Genomic DNA, 18,976 nt, shown 5'->3' with positions numbered 1-18,976 from the left:
ACAGCCCGGTATCCACCCAGACTCTCTCGTCTGTTAATGGCCAGGGGTCTTTATTTCCTGCCTTCTATGGCGCCAACTGTGAGACCGTTCTTCTGTAATCACGGGGACGGCCATCTCAGTGGCCCCTGACTGCTGAGCTTGGTGCCAGCCACTTTGAGTGGTTATCCAGGGAAAGGGGAGAAAATTACCGCACTGAGGGCCGGGAGTTAACTTTCGCCCTCACTGTGTGTTGTTGAATTTCCCAAAAGCCATGTGACTGCCCTGTGCCCTGTCCCTCGCCAGCCTTGCAAGTGTGCTGCTTGGCTACTGGAGAAGTGACAGAGTGTGTCTGTCTCACTGTGACTCATCCCAATGACATGCAGAAACTGCCTTCATTTGCAGACAGCACGTGTCTGAGACCCCGCCCCGTCACCAGCACCCACGGCCCCGCTTTGCGGGTGCAGCGGGGTCGGTTGAGCCTGGGTCCAGGCTGCCTTTGCGCCTGGGATCCCTCACCCGCCCCAGGAGAGAAGGTGTCCGGGCAGGTGCACCAACATCATTGCTCATGTGCCACAGTGGCATAAAGCCTCACACACAGCCAGCGCAGGCAGAGGGCCGGGCGTGTCTCCAGCCCAGGAAGTGCCCCTGCTTCACGGCACGCTCCCCAGTGTTCTGGAAGCTACAGCAGGCGAGGGCTGCTGTCACTCTCACCATTTCACAGATGAGCCAAGAGGGGCGGAAAAAGGCAGGTGCCTATCCTCTAAGGAGGGGGAGGGGGCACCTGCTCTTGGCCACTCCCCCAGGTGCCTTCTCCACATGGTGCACCTCTGTGTCAGGGACGGGAGCTGCCATGGCTGCCTGGCCTTGCGTCCCCTCCCTCCTGCTGGCCCACAGTGAGACACACACAGGCCACAGGACCAACCCCTTCCCCCCGACATTGGTGTTCAAGGCAGCCAGGTCCTTCCAGTGCCCACAGGGCAGAGGAGTAGGACGGAGAGAAGGGAGCAGAACACTGACCCTGCACCCTGGAAGGAGGTGGGGCAGGAGGAACCGAGAGCAGGAACTGAGGGCAGAGCTGAGTGCGGCTGAGACCCCCGGCCACCAAGGAATGCTGGAGCCTCGGGGCCCTGGGCCAGCACGTGCTCTGCCCCTCCCGGGCCTCCGTCGGCCTCCTGCAGCCCATCTGCCCTGCGCCAGCCCACCCCACCCCTGCCTTTCGGGGTCAGCCCTGCCCACACACAGGTGGCCTTCTAAGACCCAGAGGGAGGGCTGTGGGTCGCCCGGAGGACACGAGCCAGTATAATTGCCAGGGGCCATGACACAGAGGTTTCCAGCAGCTGGGCCTCCCCCAGGTGGTCTGTGTCCCTATTACACTTGGAACCGAGGGAGGCTGTGCCACCCCACCAGAGGGGCTGTGCTGGCCTCCCGTACCTGTTGCTAATGTCTTGGATCTTCTGCTCCGGCCTCTGCTTCTGCTGGTACTGCTGGTTCTGCAGGTAGTTCTCCTTCAGGTAGATCTCCCAGGACAGGAGCGCTGCCTCCTCGTTCTTTTCCAGCTTGTTCTCTGTGTGGGGAGCAGACGGAAGGACCTGAACTCTGCGCGAGGAGGACACATGAGGCGGTCCTGGCCCACTCGAGGGCCCTGCCGACAGTCCTGCACCCTGAGCAGCAGGCGGAGCCCACCCATGCCCACCCCTGCCCACCCCGAAGCGGGCCGGTGGGAGGCCAGTGGCCTGAGTTGTCTGCGTTCTTCCCAGACTTCCAGGGTTCTAGGAGGAGGCACCACACCCACCCCGAGTCCACATCGGGTCTCTGAGATGCCTGAGAACAAACACACTGTGGGGCCAGAGGAGGGTTCGGCTTACTGAGCTGCTTGTGTCGCTTGGCGGGTATCTTCAGGATGACCCTCTTGATGAAGAGGTGCAGGTGGCTGAGGAGGATGAAGGGGGGCGGGGCCGGGGGCCTGCCCTGGTACTCCTCGATCAGGTCGTGCCGCTGGAACTTCCAGATCTGGTCTGTGTGCTCCTGGACCTGCTGGAACGTGTAGCTGGCAGGGAGGCAAGGAGCATGCCAGTTACAAAAGAATGACGAGATGCAGAACAACAAGACGTGGCAAGAACAATGACACACCCATCACACTGCTTGGGGGTCTGGGAGGTGGCCCAGAAACAGCTGACACACCCCTCCTAGGAGGGTGATTCTAGACGCAGAAAAAGATAGCTGCCTAGCCAGACTCAGAATCCTGAGTTTCCTAACAGTCAAAGTGAGAATAAAGAATGAACACCTAACCCTGGCTGGTGCGGCTCAGTGGATTGGGCGCTGGCCTGTGAACCAAAGGGCCATTGGTTCAATTCCCAGTCAGGGCACATGCCTGGGTTGCAGTCCAGGTCCCCAGTAGAGGGTGCGTGAGACGCAACCACACTTTGAAGTTTCTCTTCCTCTCTTTCTCCCTCCCTTTCCTCCTCTAAAAATAAATAAATAAAATCTTTTAAAAAAATAAAAAACAAAAACCTATTAAAAAAAAAAGAACACCTATATTTTAGAGTTCATAAACCTCATTAGTGATAAAACAATTCAGACATTTGTGGAGAGCGAGACGTTGCCCCAGAGGTGAACTCTAAAAGGACTTCATTAGTTGAACCTGACAAACAGAAGGGACAGCGTCTTCAACAGGCAGACAAGTTTACTCTCTGCATGCCCATCACCGTGCGAACAGACCCTGGCAGAGCCGCATCCGAGGCAGATAGAGGCGCTTGGAAGAAGGCCAGCAGGGCAGAAATGCGCTTGCTTCACTTGCTGCAGGGACAGAGCCCTTGCCTGCTGGTCCCCTTTGGCCTCTGTATCAGATTTGCAGCACACGTTCAGGGTCTGTCACATTAAGTCACAAAGTGACAACCTCAGCAACTTCGCTGATGGAAGGGGAAGAGAAAGCATGCCTGCCCAAACCAGGAACTGACAGATTCCCACATGGGTCACGGGTCCCATGGGACCGTGAGAACAGCACATTTGCTAAGGGCTGACACGCATTCCTCCACACCTGCGATGACCGCAGCCAGGCCGCTGCCCCATCTAGCCCCAAAAAGCTTCCCCCTCACGCTCTTGTTTCAGGTACACAACCGACCTGCAACCCAGTGCTTCCTCCAAGGAGACAGAGGCTGAGTGACGCTCAATGCATTTCTCAAGAGCCCCGCGTGCGAATCCTGCTGCCACCCTGCATGTGGCTGTGCCCCCGCCCCTCCAGGGAGGCTGGCCTCTGTGAGGCACCCAGAGATTCCTTGACCATGAACCTGGAGTCCACCTGCTACAGCCCCACTGACGCCAGGAGCAGGGAAGAGTGAGGATTTGCCCTCCCTTAGCACGGCCCATGGGCTAGAATGACCCGTGCCGCCGGTTCCCCAGCAGCGGACACAGTGGTAGCCAGGGAGAGGGGCTGGCACATTCCAGCCTGGGCTGGACAAGGCGCCTCAGAGCACCTGGTCCTGAGCCCCGGCTCCAGCGCCACCCACAGCGCTGGCGCTGATGGCAGGAGGACGGGGGAATGTGCGGCCCCCCCACGGCACTCACTTGAACATGGCGATCAGCAAGTTGAGCAGCAGGATGTTGGTGAAGAGCAGGTACAGGCAGAGCAGGATGACGGTCAGCCACTCGGGGAAAATGGGCTGCTGGTGCACGGCGTCGCTCTCGGGGCACTTGGGCTTGTAGGGGTCGGTGCCATTGGGGCTACACTGGTCCAGGTTGAAGTTCACGCCTAGCACGGGGGTGAAGCAGGGAACAAAGCAAACCATGCAGTCCCAGGGCCTGGACACCCGCACATCGGGGTGACCTCAGCTGCCAGCTCAGCCCCAAAGGAAGCCCGAAAGAGGCGTGTGTCTACACCCGAGCGCCCTCTGAGGGCAGGGAGGGCGGCGGCCGAGGGGAGCCCCTGGAGCCAGATGTGTCCTCCGGGCGGGCACGTGCCCCCGCCCAGGGCCCGCCGGCCCCCTGGCCATTTCCTGGGTCCAAGGTGGGGGTCAGCGGCCGGGGGGGCTCCTGTCACTATCATCGCTGCTGACACACGGGTCCCAGCCTGGAGAGCCCCGCACAGCGGGAGAGGAGTCGAAAGGAGAAAATGAACAACTATTGAAAAGAGGAGATGAAGAAACACAGTAACAGCGGGGCCGTGTGCTGGCAGGCACAGCGGGTCATGGCCAGGCGAAGACAGCCCCACGTTGGTGAAGAAGTAGACGGCGCACAACAGAACAGAGACAGGCATTCAGCTTGGGAGTGAAAACTCTCTATGGGAACAAAGTTGTTAATAGCGGTTAACTCTGGGATGTGGGATTCAGGACCACGTCTTTCTTTACCTTGAATTTTAAAATTTTTCAACAATGAATATATACTGTTTTGTTATCAAATATATTTTTAAAAGTGTTACTAATTTTCTGAGATAGAAACTCACTACAATAGTTACAAATGCCTATATTAAAATGAAGAGCTCAAATTAATAACATAACCTTCCACTTTAGCGAACTAAAAAGAGAAAAACAAAGTAAATCCAGAACAAGCAGAAGGAAGTAATAAAGATCAGAATGCAAATACATAAAATAAAATGTTTTTTGAAAAATGACAAAAATGAAAACAAAAATATCATTCTTGAAAATGATCAATGAAATTAAAATCCTTTATCTATAATGACCAAGGACAAAAAAAAAAGGGAAATAGATCCAATTACTAAAATCATAAATGAAAAAGAGGACATTACTACCACTCTTACAATAATAAAAAGAACTATAAGAAATAATACAAAAAATTGTATGCTAGGAAATTAGATAACTTAGAAAAATGGACAAATTCCTAGAAAGACATGAACTACCAAAAGTGACTGAAAAAGAAATAAAAAATACAAACAGAACTATAACAAGTAAAATGATTGAATTAGTCGTTTTAAAATTTCACACAAAGAAAAGTTCAGGCCCAGATGGCTTCAATGATGAATGCTACTAAACATTTAAAGAAAAATTAAAATCAATCTCTCAAAAACTTTTCCAAACTATAAAAAAAGGAGAGAATATTTCCTAAGTCACTCTATGAGGCCAGCATCACCCTGATACCAAAAGAAGACAAAACACTACAAGAAACCCACAGACCAATACACTTTGTGCATATAGAGACAAAAGCTGTCAACAACATGCTAGAAAACTGAGCCCAGAAACATATAAAGGAATTATATACCATGACCACGTGAGATATATCCCAGGAAGGTAGAGTTGGTTTAACATCTGAAAATCAATTAATGTACCAAATTAATAGCATAAAGAACAGAAGCCATATGAACATTTCAATAGATACAGAACCAGCATTTGACAAAATCTAACAGCTTTTCATAACAAAAACACTCAAGAAACCAGGAACAGAAAAGAACTCCTTCTTCAACCAGAAATTTACAAAGGACATTTACAGAAAACCCACTGCCAATAGCATACTCAACTGAGAAAGATTGAAAGCTTCCCATCCCCAAGATCCAAGAGATTTGTTCTCAATACTTCTTTATCATTGTATCAGAGATTCTACCAGGAAAATTAAACAAGAAAGAGAAAAGACATCCAGATGGGGAAAGAACAAGTAAAAGTATCTCTATATGCAGATGACATGATCTTCTACAGAGCAAATCCCAAGGAATCCATTCAAAAGTCTATTAGAGCTAATAAAAAAATAACAAGGTTTCGGAATACAAGATCAATATACAAAACACAGCATATTTCTATACACTAGCAATAAACAACACAAAATTAATAAAACAATTCCATTTACAGTAGTATGAAAAAGAATAAAACACTTAGGAATAAATTTAATACAAGTAGTACAACTTACACACTGAAAACTACAAAATGTTATTGAAAGAAATTAAAGACCTAAATAAGTGGAAAGACATTCCATGTTCACAATCAAAATCCTGGATGCCTTTTTTATTTTGAGAAACTGATCAGCTGATCCAAAAATTCATTGTGGAGCCAAGGGATCCAGAGGCCCCTTGAAAAAGAGCAAGGTTGAAGGACTCCGATTTCCCGACTGCACAACTTACTACCAAGCTACAGTAACCAAGCCAGTGGGGCTCTGGCACAGGAACAGACATACAGATCAGTGCAACAGAATAAGGAGCTCAGAGATAAACCCTTTCGTTGATGATCAATTGATTTTTGACAAAGGTTCCAAGACAATCCAAAAGGAAAGAAAAAATCTTTTCAACCTGCTCAGCAGCTGGCTGATTATCCAGAAGTAACTGAGCTTTTGCATACAAAAGAACACTATACACAAAAAAACTTAAGTAGCTCAAAGGCCCAAAATAAGAGCTACAGCGATAAAACTTTGAGAATAACAACACAGGCATAAACCTTCATGACCTTGGGTTGGGCAATGGATTTTTAGATATGACACCCAAAATATGAATGATAAAAGAGATTGATAAATTGAACTTTATCAAAATTAAACTGTGCTTCAAAGGGCAACATGAAGAAAGCGAAAAGCTGCCTCGCAGAATGGCAACATATTATTGACAAATCATCTATATGATCAGGGACTGGTATCCATAAGCAAAGAACTCTTATAACTCAACAAAAAGACAAATAACCCACTTGAAAAATGGGCAAAGGATAGGAATAGATATTTCCTAAAGCTACAGAAATGGCTCCGTAAGTACATGAAGAGGTGCTCAATGTCATCAGCCATCCGGGAAATGCAAAACAAAACCCCGAGATACACGTCACACCCACCGGGACGGATAGAATCAAAAAAGCCAGCCAGTAACAAGTGTTGGTGAATATGCGGAGAAGTTGGAACCCTGGCGCACTGCTGGTGGGATTAAAAAAATGGTGCAGCAGCTGTGGAAGACAGTTTGGCGGTCTCTCAAAAAGCTGAATATGGAGTTACCCGCAACCCGGCAGTTTCACTGGCAGCGATACGTCCAGAAGAAATAAAAACATGTTCATACAAAAACTCGTAAATAATGGTTCATAGCTACATTGTTCATAGTAGCCAAAAAGTGAAAATGACTCAAATGTTCACCCACTTGGAAAGAAACAAAATGTGGCCCATCCACACAATGGAATATTGTTCAGTCACAAAAATGGAATGAAAGGCTGATACAGGCTACAATATGGATATACTTGAAAACATTAGCTTAGTAAGAGGAAGAAACAAAAGACTACATATCACATTATCCAATTTACAGGCAATGTCCACAAAAGACATTCTATAGAGATGAAAAGTAGGTTAGAGGTTGCCTATGGCTGAGTGGAGGGGGGACTGAGGAGTGACTGTTAATTCACATGTACAGGGTGTCTTTTGGGGGCAATGCAAAAGTTCCAAAATTAGAGTCTAAATTTTAGACTCTAAAATTAGTAAATAAAGAAAAAACTCAGTATACCAAAAAAGGGCTCTATCTAGGGAAGGAAGAGGTTATTTCTCACGGGGATGGAAAAGAAGGGTTAGGGTGGCACTCAAGTTGGGGAGGGAGTGTCACTGATGTCCCGAGGCCCCAGGCCACACCCTCGGCCCACCTGGATCTCAGCCGAAGCTCTGAGCTACAGCTCCGCACCTGCCCGCCCACCCCCACTGGTGCCTTCTCCCTAAGTGGACAGTGTGCGCCCCTGCGTCTCCCCTTCCCTGGGGAAACCCCGGGAGCTCCTGGTCCCAGGAGCAGCACTGAGCAGGCAGGAAGTGCGCCCCTCCCTCCTCGTCTCCTGAGCTCACAGAACCCCTGCGGGAGTGGGGCCTCCCTTCCCGCAGTTGTCAGGACCCCTTCCTACCGTCAATGTAGGCTGGCATCTGCCCGAAGATGGTGAGGTACGACTGGTACACGACCCCCCGGAAGATCCAGTCCACCCGGCTCTCGTTGTGGATGAGGATGGCCTGCTTGGCCACCCCGAAGGACACAACCCACACGGCCAACAGGAAGAGGAAAAAGAAGACATCCTTCATCTGCAGAGACAAGGCGGCACCAGCTGCAGCCATGCACACACACACCTTGCTGTCCTGACCACAGGTGGACTCCACCCCCGTGCCCTGCCTGCGCACTCTGCAGTGGAGGGAGAAGTGGCTGACACCCATGCTGCAGATGCTTGGAGCCTGGAGCTCTGGGGACACAGCTCTGGGGCTGCCCCCATAGGCTAATGGGGTCCTGAACACCCCACAATGGGTAGGAGGGGTTGGATGTGACTGTGACCCACAGCGGGGAGCAATGGGAGCTGTAATAGGGATCAGGAATGTGCTGTGGAGATCAGGGAAGGCTGCCTGGAAGAGGCGACATGCAGGAAAAGACCCAAGACAGACATGCCAGGAGGCGAGAGCCCAGGGACAAAGCAGACACGTGGGAACCTAAGGATGTGCTTAAGCCCTGGTGCAGCTCGCTTGCACCTGGCATCAAGGCTGCGCATCCCCTCACCATCCGCTTCACGATGATTATCTTGGGCCCCAGAGTCTTGCTGATGGTAAAGATGTGCATCAGCCGGAGGCAGAACATGATGAAATCCAGAGAGAGTATGATGCGCCCGGGGTACAGCAGTGCCGGTATCAGCCTGGCCCGGGGCAGAGGCAGGAAGCTCAGCGTGCTGCTCCCAGGTCCTGTCCCCAGCCACCGGCTCACCTGCCCAAGCCCACATGTGGCCCCTGGAGGCAAAGAGCTCTGGCGATTTCTGGGCCCCGATATACTAAAAACTGGGCATGAGCTCAGGGACGGAGACTCTGATGGGGGCAGGGTGGGAGCGTTCTCCAGAAAGTTCCAGAAGCTGAGCCAGGGCAGGCATCTTGGGACAGGCAGCTGGACAGGGTGCCCTGAGCTTCATGGAGGAAGGGGGCTGTGGCGTGGTAGCAGATATACGCAGCCTTAATGGGCCCAGAGAGGCTAGGACCGTGGCAGGATGGAGCTGCTGCCCGTGCACGTGGACAGCCATCCCCTGTTCTCCCCATAGTCCCCAGGGGGAGCAGGGTCAGCCACTGGGCAGTCAACAGACTTGTTCAGAGGCAGCTGAGCCCACGAAGGTGGCCGCCTCTGATCTCAGTTCCAAGCCCGCCCCTGCGGGCCCCGCGAAGGGAGAGGGCCGCTCACCTGCAGGTCAGTCCCGCTATGAAGAGCAGGATGGCAGCGATGTCCAGTTTATTCCAGAAGTCGCTGAAGTACAGCAGCGCCATCTTCGTCAGCCCACACTCGTCAGGGTCGTAGAGGAGCTGTGAGAGGGTGTGTCAGGGGACCCCTGGCCTGCTTTCACTCTTACCTTACTCGCTGCAAAATGCCCCCCCCGCCCCCGCTTCTTGGAGAGCAAGGCCAGCTGCGGAGTCCCACCCCCTCTCCTGGGCAGGTTGCCCAGACCCCGGCCCCAATACGCAAATGAGTGTGTTGGGGCAGCCCCTGCCCCACTGTCAGGAACCAGCTCACCCTGGGCTTCCTGCGGCAGCGCCGAGAGGAGGGGGAAACCCCTGGAGTGACCGCGGAGGCTGGCGGGAGTCCCCACCCCTCCTCTGGCTGCAGGAGGCCCTGGGGAGAGGAGGGCAGAGGCGAGGCCGGCAGACGACAGCCCCGTGGGGCCTGCACCTCCTTCCACTGCCCCAGGCTCCAGCGTAGGTGTGTTTACAGAGTGTGAGTAAAGTGGGCCGTGGGCCGGCCACATGAGTGACAGACAGAGCCCACAGCAGGTGGTGGGAACTGGTAGGCTGGGGCCCCCCTCCAGAGCTGCAGGGAAGAGGTGGGACGTACCTGCCGCAACTCCTCGCAGACCAGGGAGAAGAGCCAGAGGTAGATGAGGTGCTCGCACCAGGAGGGCGAGGGCTGGAAGTCCACCATGAGCACGTAGGCGAAGAGGCAGAGGAAGGAGAAGTAGGACAGGATGTTCAGGTGGAAGATGACCACGGGCGCGTTAAAGAAGGCACGGACCCGGGCCAGGCCTCGCACGGCCTGCAGCCGCCTGTCCCTGTGGTGACAGTGAGGCCGTGAGGGGGCTGGCAGCCCGAGGACCTCAGCCACCCCAGGCCTGGGCCCGTGTGCTCGGGGGGGTCTCACAGGTGCTCGCGCCATGCAGCAGGGAGAGAGGGTGTACCCTGTGGTCCTGCACATGCAGCTGTAACAGAATGGCCCCACCACGTGCCCTGCAGAGCTTGGACCCCCGAAGAGCCTGCAGCCCAGTTCCATTAGGGCTGTAACACATCCTCATCCCCCCTGAGTACTCAGGGCAGGGGCTCAGGGCGGGTGGGTGCTTGGGGACCGTGCATGCTCAGGCAGGGTGGGCACTCTGCACAGGTCCCCTTCCCTCAGCCTTCTTCCTGCGTGCATCCCCGCCATTCTAGGATCCGGTCGCAGCCCTGAGGATATGTTGCACCTTGCGCTCAGTGCGGGTATTTGGGATAGAAGGTCCCGAGCCCCAGGCCCTGCCCCGCAGCCCCGCAGCCCCGCAGCCCCGCAGCCAGGTGGCACCTGAAGGAGATGAGGCCAGTGGAGAGCAGCGGGAAGGCCAGCATGCACAGGATCACCCGCCAGAGCCCGTTGTCCACAGAGAGCTGGCCCCACCACACCTTGGTCAGGAAGGCCTGCGGACAGAGGGGGCCAGTTTCAGGACGGTGGGCCCCTCTCCCCACCCTGACCTCAGGTTCCCTGCGCCTCACCCCTGAAGGTGAGTGAGTCCACACGCTCACGAACAGCACCCACTGGGCCTCCCAACCATAAGATGTGGCGGGTGGCACAGGGTGGGCCCAGCCACCTGCCAGCAGAGGAGAGGTTCCAGGTGGGCCAGGCCGGCTCTCCCAGAGGCAAGGCTCCAGGGCTCGCCCTCCCTGCCTCTCACTGGCTGGGCCCTCTGAGCACTGTGCGGACGTGCGTGAGGGGGTGGTGATGGGACTCCTCCCCACCGCACCCCCAGGTCCCCACACAGCATGGCACAGGATGTTGCCCAGGGACATGGTGACGGCACAAAGCTGTGCTCAAGGAAACGCTGGTGTCCTGGGGGCACCTGCCGAATGCCAGGCCTCCAATGCTCATGGAGGAGCTCCCTGCTTCCGGCACACTGCCCTCTGCCACATGTCCCTCCTGAGGACCCAGGGCAAGGGGACGGATGGCTGGCTCCGGGGGACCGCCAGGGCTCCCAGACCAGAACACCCCATATGGAAGTGATCCATGGCCTTCATGACCCATGACCCACTCTCACTTAGCATCAGTTTTCCCCTCTGCAAACAAGGAGGAAGGAGGGTCTGCAGGGTCTGTAGTTCGTGACCAGTGGGCCAGGCCCCGTCCCTGGGTCCCCCAGGGTCCTGAACCGTGTGAATACAGGTGCCCTCTATGTGAGTGGAGGCTGCGTCCCCCCGACAGCACCACAGGCAGCTGTTTCTGGAAGCAGGCCCTCAGAAGGTCACCTGGATGCCCCCGTGGGACACGAACTTCATGTCCTTGGCCTCCAGGGCCAGCTGCAGGCAGGTGGTCTTCCCCCAGGCCTCGGACACGCGGATGAGCAGTTTCTGCGCTCTCTCCTCGTCCTTCCGGTAGCACTCGGTGAAGACCCCTGATGGAGGGGGGAGATCTGTGTCACAGCAGCAGGGCTGCCTTCGCTGATGATGGGGACCGTGTCAGAGAGCAGCCCTTTGAGGTGACGCAGCCTGGACAGGAGTGGGGCTGAGGCCTGGGACCGGGGCTGCAGGGCCATGCAGAGTGACACCGAGGGGCTGAGGCCTGGGACGGGGGCTGCAGGGTGACACATGGAGCTGAGCATGGCCACGGGCCAGGGCCCCGCAGAGCTCACCGATGGCCCTGTGCTCGTACTGGTCAGCAAGCGCCAACATCTCCTCGGAGCTGTCTGTGTCCTCCTCCTCCTTGGAGAGCTCCTTGAGGATCTTGCTGCAGGCCAGGGCCGCGGCAATGCAGTCTTGGCTCTGGGGCCCGGGGGAGCCACAGTGAGGTCCAGCCCTGGGAACCCCGCACACACTGCCAAGGGGTGATGAAAGCGGAGACCCCAGGACAGCACGGGCCACTGCCTGTAACTTCTTGTGGCTGCTGACTACGTGAACCATTTGTGCCACCCAAATCAATGCGTAAGCCCTTTCCAGGGCCCAGTCTCCTGCCCTGGCCAGTGGGGGTGGTCTGCTTGCCCACCCGGAACACGGGCAGGACACAAGGTTGCTAGCACAGTGCTGCCGGCACAAGGGCCAGAGCTCCCAGGGCATCTGGTCAACGCCACGTGTGGGGCTGAGGGTCAGAGAGCACCCAATGGGGAGAAACAGGACTAGACCCATGCAAGTCTCCGTTCAGGCTCAGGGCTCCCTGCCTCAGTGCCACCACAAGTCCCAGGCACCAACCAGAGGGGGACTAAGAAAATCTCAAGGAAGTTTCTCTGAGCACAGCCCAGAGGCGCTGAGTCTAAGAGCAGCACCGGCCCAGCACAGGGGGCTAGTGCCAGAGCCTGGAAGTCTGTGTGCGGCCTTTGCATCCCCTGAGCCTCACGGAGCGCACCAAGGCCACAGGACCAGCCTGGCCACTGACCTGCCGTGCACCCTGGGAGAGGACAAGCCTCCCAGAACCACCGTCAGTTCTGCGCTGCTGGCAACCCTGGGAGGAAGCCAACTCCTCGAGAGCAATGTGGACATTGCAGGGGCCAAAAAGCAGGGGCTTGTTGAGAAAAAATTATGAAATTTTACTTTCCCTTTATGAGGAGAATTGGCTCAAACCAGGCTCAGGGCAGGGGCACGGCGGCCTGTTCCCATCTAACAGAGGGTCTCCATTGAGATCCCCAATGGCCAATGGAGAGGGACATGGCCCTGCCAGGGATGGAACGTGCCCTGAACCCTCTGCTGAACCAGACGGCCACAGCCCGTGCACTGACCCCCCAGAGCCCCCGTGGGCCACCGAGGACGGCTCCTGCTGGCCCGCCTCCTCCCTGCACAGAACTGTGGGAGTTTGTGTGGCTCACGTTTCAATAACTTCTTTCCTTGCCTAGAGCCAAGCCCTCTGTTCTCTACACTGGGCACTCTGAGCCCCTTCAGGGGCGATGGTGCCCTCCACCCTCCCTCCACGGCCGTGTGCACCCCGCCTGCTGTAGGGCCTGGGCTCGCTGGCCAGGCTCACTGCTGGAGCCCTGTCACTAGTCCACGCATAGCCACGTATCTGGTTACCTGAGCCCAGATGATTTCTGCCAGCTCCCGGCGGTTCTGGACAATGGCCCAAATGAGAAGATCACGAACCGGGTCCATGGTGAAAGTGACGTGGCCTGATGAACGTTTGTAGAGGGATCGGAGGCTCACTCCCTGCACCTGGTGAGCAGCAGACAGTCAGAGCCCCCGCCTGGGTCCCTACTGGTATCAGATTCCCTGTGGGAGCTGGGGGAGGTGAAGGTCCTGAGCACAACCTATCCTTTCTCAGGACCTCTGTCCCTAAGGGTGAGCCCTGTGACCCACATTTTCAACAACACCCTAGATAGATCTCATGAACACGGGAGTTCTAAAACCATCATTCTGGACACACAGAGAAACATCCAGAAAGTGGGATACTAGCCAACTCCTGCATGGACATTTGTAGATCCTGTTACACTCCAGGAAGCTCAAGATTCCTCAGTCTTATCTGAGGGCAGCAAAGCATTTTTCTATGAAGACAAATTTTAACACAGTTTGTTAACAGATTCACGGCTGTGAGCCCCTCAGAAACCTCCACAGTGACCCCTGCAGAAAAAGGGCCACTGAACAGACACTGAGGTTCCACGTGAATGGGAGGGGACCTGGGCTGCAGGCACATTCAACCTACAGAGTGACATAAGAATCCAGGCTCCCTGGCCAATCAGTAAGTAAACACATACTGAGACGGTCTAGAAACAATTCTCAGACACAGAGAATACATGTCCCATCTCACACACAAAACTGTACTTTCTTTAAGTGGTTTTGAAAATTTCCTGAAGGCTCATCTGTATAAAAAATTAGTTTATCTTCTTAAATTACAGTCACGGTTAAGTGTGAGCTTCCATTTTGGCCCTTCTTAAGTACCTTCTAACTGGGTATATTAAATACATCAGAATCAAGAAGAGCAGAACTGTGAACATGTGAAACTTGGCCTCAACCATGTCTTTCTCAGGGGTCAGGCATAGCTGCCTGGGATGGCGAACAGATTTGAAAACCTGAAAGAAGTTGGTCATTTTATAGCAGGAAAAAAAAAAAAGTGAAACCTAATCTGATCTTAGAACAGACAGAAAACCTAAACAAAGAAATCATCAGGAAAGAAACTGAGGAAGTTATGAGAGCTACTACCCAAAAAGGCATCAGGCCCCAACGGACTCACAGGTGAGTCTGCTGAGCCTGTAAGAAGCAGTGAATTCCAGCCACATAAACTGCTCCAGAGCAGAGAAAAAAGAAGGTTTCTCAATGGTTTTTACAAAACTAACATTAAATTGGTACCAGCACCTGACAAAGGCAGCCCCCAAAATAAAACTATAATCAAAGCCTTAAACAGTCTGATGCAAAAACACTGAAAATATTGGCAACAGAATCCAGCGTCATATTAAGCACATCTTACACAGCAATCACACTGAGTCAAAAGAGCAATAAAAACATTTTACTATCAGGAGATCTATTAAAATAATTCTCCAAAGTCAAAGAGCAGTAAGACTTCCCAAAGGGAAACTGACAAAGCTCAGCACTGAGACTTCACTTGTAAAACCTTAATGAATCAAGAGGCAAACAGGCCCTGCTGCACACACCAGCGTCGTACTTAACACAGACTCCCATCAAATACGGATGAGACACCCTCTCCTGTTGTTGCAACAAACATGCTCGGTACCTCACACAGACATTGGTGGAATGTTCTGACCTGACTATATCAAAAACCAATTACACCTATTGAGCAGGACTGAGGGTACAGGGCACAAGGGGGATCATCTTCCTTGCATAACCTTTTGTATCATTAAAAACTTTTAGAAAGAGAGAAATATGGGCTGAATTATGTCCCTCCCTCCCCAAATTCATATGGTGAAGCCCTAACCCCCAATGTGACTGTATTTGGAGACAGGGTCTCTAAGGAGGTGGTTATGGCTAAATGAGGTCATATGCATGGGGCCCTGACCCAAAAGGATTACAGTCTTTAGAAGAAGAGGAAGTAATGCAGAGCCCTCTCTCTCCCTATGTAGCACAAGCAGAAGAAAGGCAATCTGTAAGCCAGGAAGGAAAGCCTTCCTTCAGCCGACCCGGCTGGCACCGTGGTCCCAGGCCTCCAGCCTCTACAGTAGAATAAGCTCCCCATCTGTTGTCCTTTGTTATGGCAGCCGAGCAGACTCAGGAAAGGCAGGAAGTGTATTTCTTTTCTAATACAAATATAAACTAATATTTTCTTGTTAAGAAAACAGCAGCGGCCCCACACAGGCCACGCTGAGTGGGGGCCACGTTACCAGCACGTACGTTGAGCTTGATGTGGGGCACGGGCAGCAAGAGCCTCGGCCGGTCGCTGGAGCGGGGCCGGGGGTACAGCGGCTGCGTGAAGTCGCCCAGGAGCTCCCGCAGCACCTGGGCCACGTGGTGCATCTGCACGGCGGGCATGGCGGGAGCGCAGGCCACGCGCTCGGGCTCCTCTGCCAGCACTTTCTGCAGCTTGCAGTGGAACAGGCAGGAGGGGTCCAGGTTCTTGTACAGGTACAGCAGGGTGTCCCACGTGACAAACTCCTTCAGCCGCAGCCCGTTCTCCAGGAAGAGCTTCACGAACTCGGGCTTGTTGGAGATGAGGGCGGCCGTCATCATGGGGTGCAGCTCTGAAGGCTGAGAGAGAGCACCGTTGGGGGGCTGCATCGGACCACCGCCTCTCGGATCCTGGCCTCAATGCCCTTGCACCCTCTGTCACCAATTTAGGAAGTGGGAACCTTGGCCAGGCCACCCTCTGCCAAGGGAAGGGCTGGGTTTCTACAGAGGCCACCCTGCAGGACCCACCTGCTCCTGCAGCACAACCTGTGTGGGCTCAGTGCCCCACCCCAACCCCCAGGGCAGCCCCAAGAGGCCACACCTTCCACTGCCGCTCGTCTGTGAAGATCTCACTCCGGGCGATGTCCACGCGATTCCATGCCACCGCCAGCTTCAGCTGGTGGTCCCAGTTCTCATGGCCAAAGTGGTCGTGGCTCCGCGAGGCTGTAGGTAAGAACACAGCATCCTGGGCTTCAACCTGCAGCTCTAGGCCACTGCCCCGCAGCAACACTGCTGGCTAACAAAGCTGAAGAGGAAGGGCTTGTCCCACCTCAGCCTCTCAGTGATTTTAATTCAGTAAGTACAGGGCTCAGCAGCAGAGTCCTCCCCATGCCCACGCCCTTGTAAAAGCTTTTCCCCTCAGTGTTAGAATCAGGGAATCCTGGTCACCATGCTGGCTCCCCCAGCTCCCCTGCCCGGCCCTGCCTCCTGATCGAGCCCTAAGTTTAAAGAACACAGAGTCTCCCGGCTCCAAAGGGCAGGCACTTTCACATTACCCTTCAAAAGTCACATCCTTTCCTGTTTCGACTGCAGAAGACACCCAGGTTGTCAGTACAAATATTGTGCCCAGGCACCTGATGTTCTCTCTTCCTGGTTTAACATTTTAAAACATGGGTTGTTGTTTGGAGAAGGAAAAAAAAGAACTTTGACCCTCACCGCACACCACACACAGAGTTAACGAAGGTGGATCACAGGCTTAAGCATAAGAGCTGAGCCCGCGGAGTTGCCACAATGGACAAAGGAAATATTTGCAAAGGACGTGAAAAATAAAGGAACAAATTGGCAAATTAAAATGCATTAAAATTTAAGCCTTCTGCTCTTCAAAAACACCTTGACAAAAATATAAAAGCAGACCACAAGCCAGAAGAAAATAGTCCAGCACGTATATCTGATGAGGGATTTGTACCAGAATATATCAAAACTCTTACAATGCAAAAATAAAAAGACAAACAACCCAGTAAATATGGACAAATGATCTGAAAGATACTCCACCAAGACGATATCCAAATGGTCACCAAGCCTCAGGAAAGGTGCTCGCATCATCCATTAGTCATGGGGACACCACACTGAGACGTCACCTCCCACCCCCTAGGATGGCTGCCGCCTAAGACTGGCCATGCCACAGCCCGGGGAGGCTGCAGAGGCAGAGCAGTGCGATCCTTCTGGAAAATGGTTTGGCAGTTTCTTATAAACAGACATTCACTCTAAAGAATCAGTCATTCCACTTCTACAGGAGGACCCAAGAGAAATGAAAACAAACACCATGTTTGGCTGTGTATAATGCGCATTCACATGTTTGCGTGCATTACGCATGTGCTTATTATACCCATGTAATCATGATACCCTGTATAATGCACATCCTTATTTTTCCCTCAAAAATGTGGGCAAAAAAAAGTGTGTGTTACACACAGCCAAATACAGTAGTTGTGTTCATGAGACCCCAAACTGGAGGTCACCGCATGTCTATCAACAGGGAAACACACGACAGACTACCACTCATGACAGAATGCCACTCGGCAGCAAAAAGGAACTGAGTTCTGATACTCGTAACAAAATGGAAGAATCTCAAAACGACAGCACTGAGCAAAAAAAGTGAAACACGAAAGAACACAGAACGCCTGGTTCCACATAATTATGTGAAGTGGTAGAACAGGTCACTGACCTGTAGGGACAGAAAGCAGATACATCGTCCCCCAGGGTGGAGTGGAGGGCAGTTTGATGGCAAAGGGGCGGGAGGGAGCTTTCTGGCTGAGGAAACTGCCCTGTATCTGGGCAGAGGTGGGACCATGGGGTGCTCACACCTGTTAGAATTCATCCAGCAATAAACTCAGAATGGGGGATTTCTATATATAAACTGTGTATCAATAAAGTCGATTTTTAAAAAGGGCTGTCATTGGAAAACCCTGTATCTCTTTCTATAGCTGTATGTCTTTTCACCTACACCTGACTCCAGAAGCCCGCCCCCTCTCCCCAGGCAACCAGTTACACCCAATTACACTGTGTTTGCTCCCAGAAATGAATACTCTCTCTTTCTGTCTCCCCCTGGCTCTCCTAACCTCTCTCTTCTTCCCACCCTGCATGCACGGAGGCACCTCCCATGCTGTCCTATACTACACAGAGTTATGCCAAATGACCTTGCTGAACTCTTCCCTGATGTTAACAGAATTCTACAGAGCACACGTCTTAAAGGCGCAGCTCGATGGCCCTGTATCTTTACTGCATAAGCACCACCAGGATCCAGACTGAAACATTCCAGCCCCTGGGCTTGCTCAGGCCCCTCCCCCTCAGCCCCTGCACGGAAGGGGCCAGTTGTCGCAGCAGATGGAGGACAGAAGCCGCCAATGCTTGGGGTCCATCTTGGGCCATGAATACGTCCTTCCTCTCCCAGTGCTGTGCACCAACAGTCAGACTCAGGGTCCCCACAGGCCCTTTGTCACAGCTTTTGAGGCCAGGGAAGCCTTGGATTTCCCCAGCTCCCTGGTGTCCCTCTTATTGGTCCTTCGGCCATTTCAGAGAAGAAGGCACAGAAGAGACAGACACTCCCCCTGCCCGTCTGTGACGGGAACGCCCTGAGACCCCTGTCTCCACCAGACAGTCACGCAGTGAGTCACGGTTGGTCATCCCCGGGCGGAGGGTGCAGCTCTGATTCTGTTGGACCAGCTCTTCTCAGCTCCTCTCTGCTCCTCTCTCTTCATCTCCCTAGATAAAGGCCTTTAAAGGGAAGTCTCTAGTCTAAGCTTTAACCATTGGCTGGGTGAGGTTTTGTGGGCCACATTCAGTCCTTATGTCAGCAAGGGGGGCACGGTGCAGGTGCATAGAAATAAAGGTTGCATTTGCCATTCTATTGTGGAAGCTTCCCGCTCGGCATCAGGGTCCGCCTGTGGGCCATGTCCCCAGCACAGCCATGGGGAAGCCGGCGGGAATGGCAGGGAAGTACTGGCCTCCCCAGCACAGAAGAAGAGGAAAGAGGGAGTGTGGGCTCAGGAAGGGCAGCCGGAGGGCAGAAAGCAGACAAAGGAGGCGGCCTAGAGCTCTATGGTTCACAAGGAGCCCCTGC

The 18,976-nt window shown here is 53.5% G+C and overlaps 1 protein-coding gene across 4 annotated transcripts in view; it reads right to left on the bottom strand.

The window, feature by feature from the left end:
- The window catches only part of TRPM2 (transient receptor potential cation channel subfamily M member 2), a 42,382-nt gene that overhangs the window by 8,074 nt on the left and 15,332 nt on the right, over positions 1-18,976 (bottom strand). For 3 of the 4 annotated variants that reach the window (XM_054576416.1, XM_054576415.1, XM_054576418.1), the window contains exons 10-22: positions 15,962-16,083; positions 15,367-15,720; positions 13,102-13,239; positions 11,736-11,865; positions 11,353-11,498; positions 10,421-10,533; positions 9,707-9,920; positions 9,062-9,180; positions 8,399-8,531; positions 7,764-7,935; positions 3,544-3,727; positions 1,845-2,026; positions 1,411-1,543 (exon numbers count right to left, since the gene is read on the bottom strand). In XM_054576416.1, coding sequence (XP_054432391.1) covers positions 1,411-1,543; positions 1,845-2,026; positions 3,544-3,727; positions 7,764-7,935; positions 8,399-8,531; positions 9,062-9,180; positions 9,707-9,920; positions 10,421-10,533; positions 11,353-11,498; positions 11,736-11,865; positions 13,102-13,239; positions 15,367-15,720; positions 15,962-16,083 — 2,140 coding nt within the window. The remainder of the gene's footprint in view (positions 1-1,410; positions 1,544-1,844; positions 2,027-3,543; positions 3,728-7,763; positions 7,936-8,398; positions 8,532-9,061; positions 9,181-9,706; positions 9,921-10,420; positions 10,534-11,352; positions 11,499-11,735; positions 11,866-13,101; positions 13,240-15,366; positions 15,721-15,961; positions 16,084-18,976) is intronic. The other variant, XM_054576425.1, reaches the window with a different exon arrangement.

Source organism: Pteronotus mesoamericanus, unplaced genomic scaffold (genome assembly GCF_021234165.1).
Source record: "Pteronotus mesoamericanus isolate MK-2021 breed Mesoamerican mustached bat unplaced genomic scaffold, CSHL_Meso_final contig_116, whole genome shotgun sequence".
Classification (NCBI taxonomy): Eukaryota; Metazoa; Chordata; class Mammalia; order Chiroptera; family Mormoopidae; genus Pteronotus; species Pteronotus mesoamericanus.
This window is presented reverse-complemented; position numbering and strand designations above follow the sequence as displayed.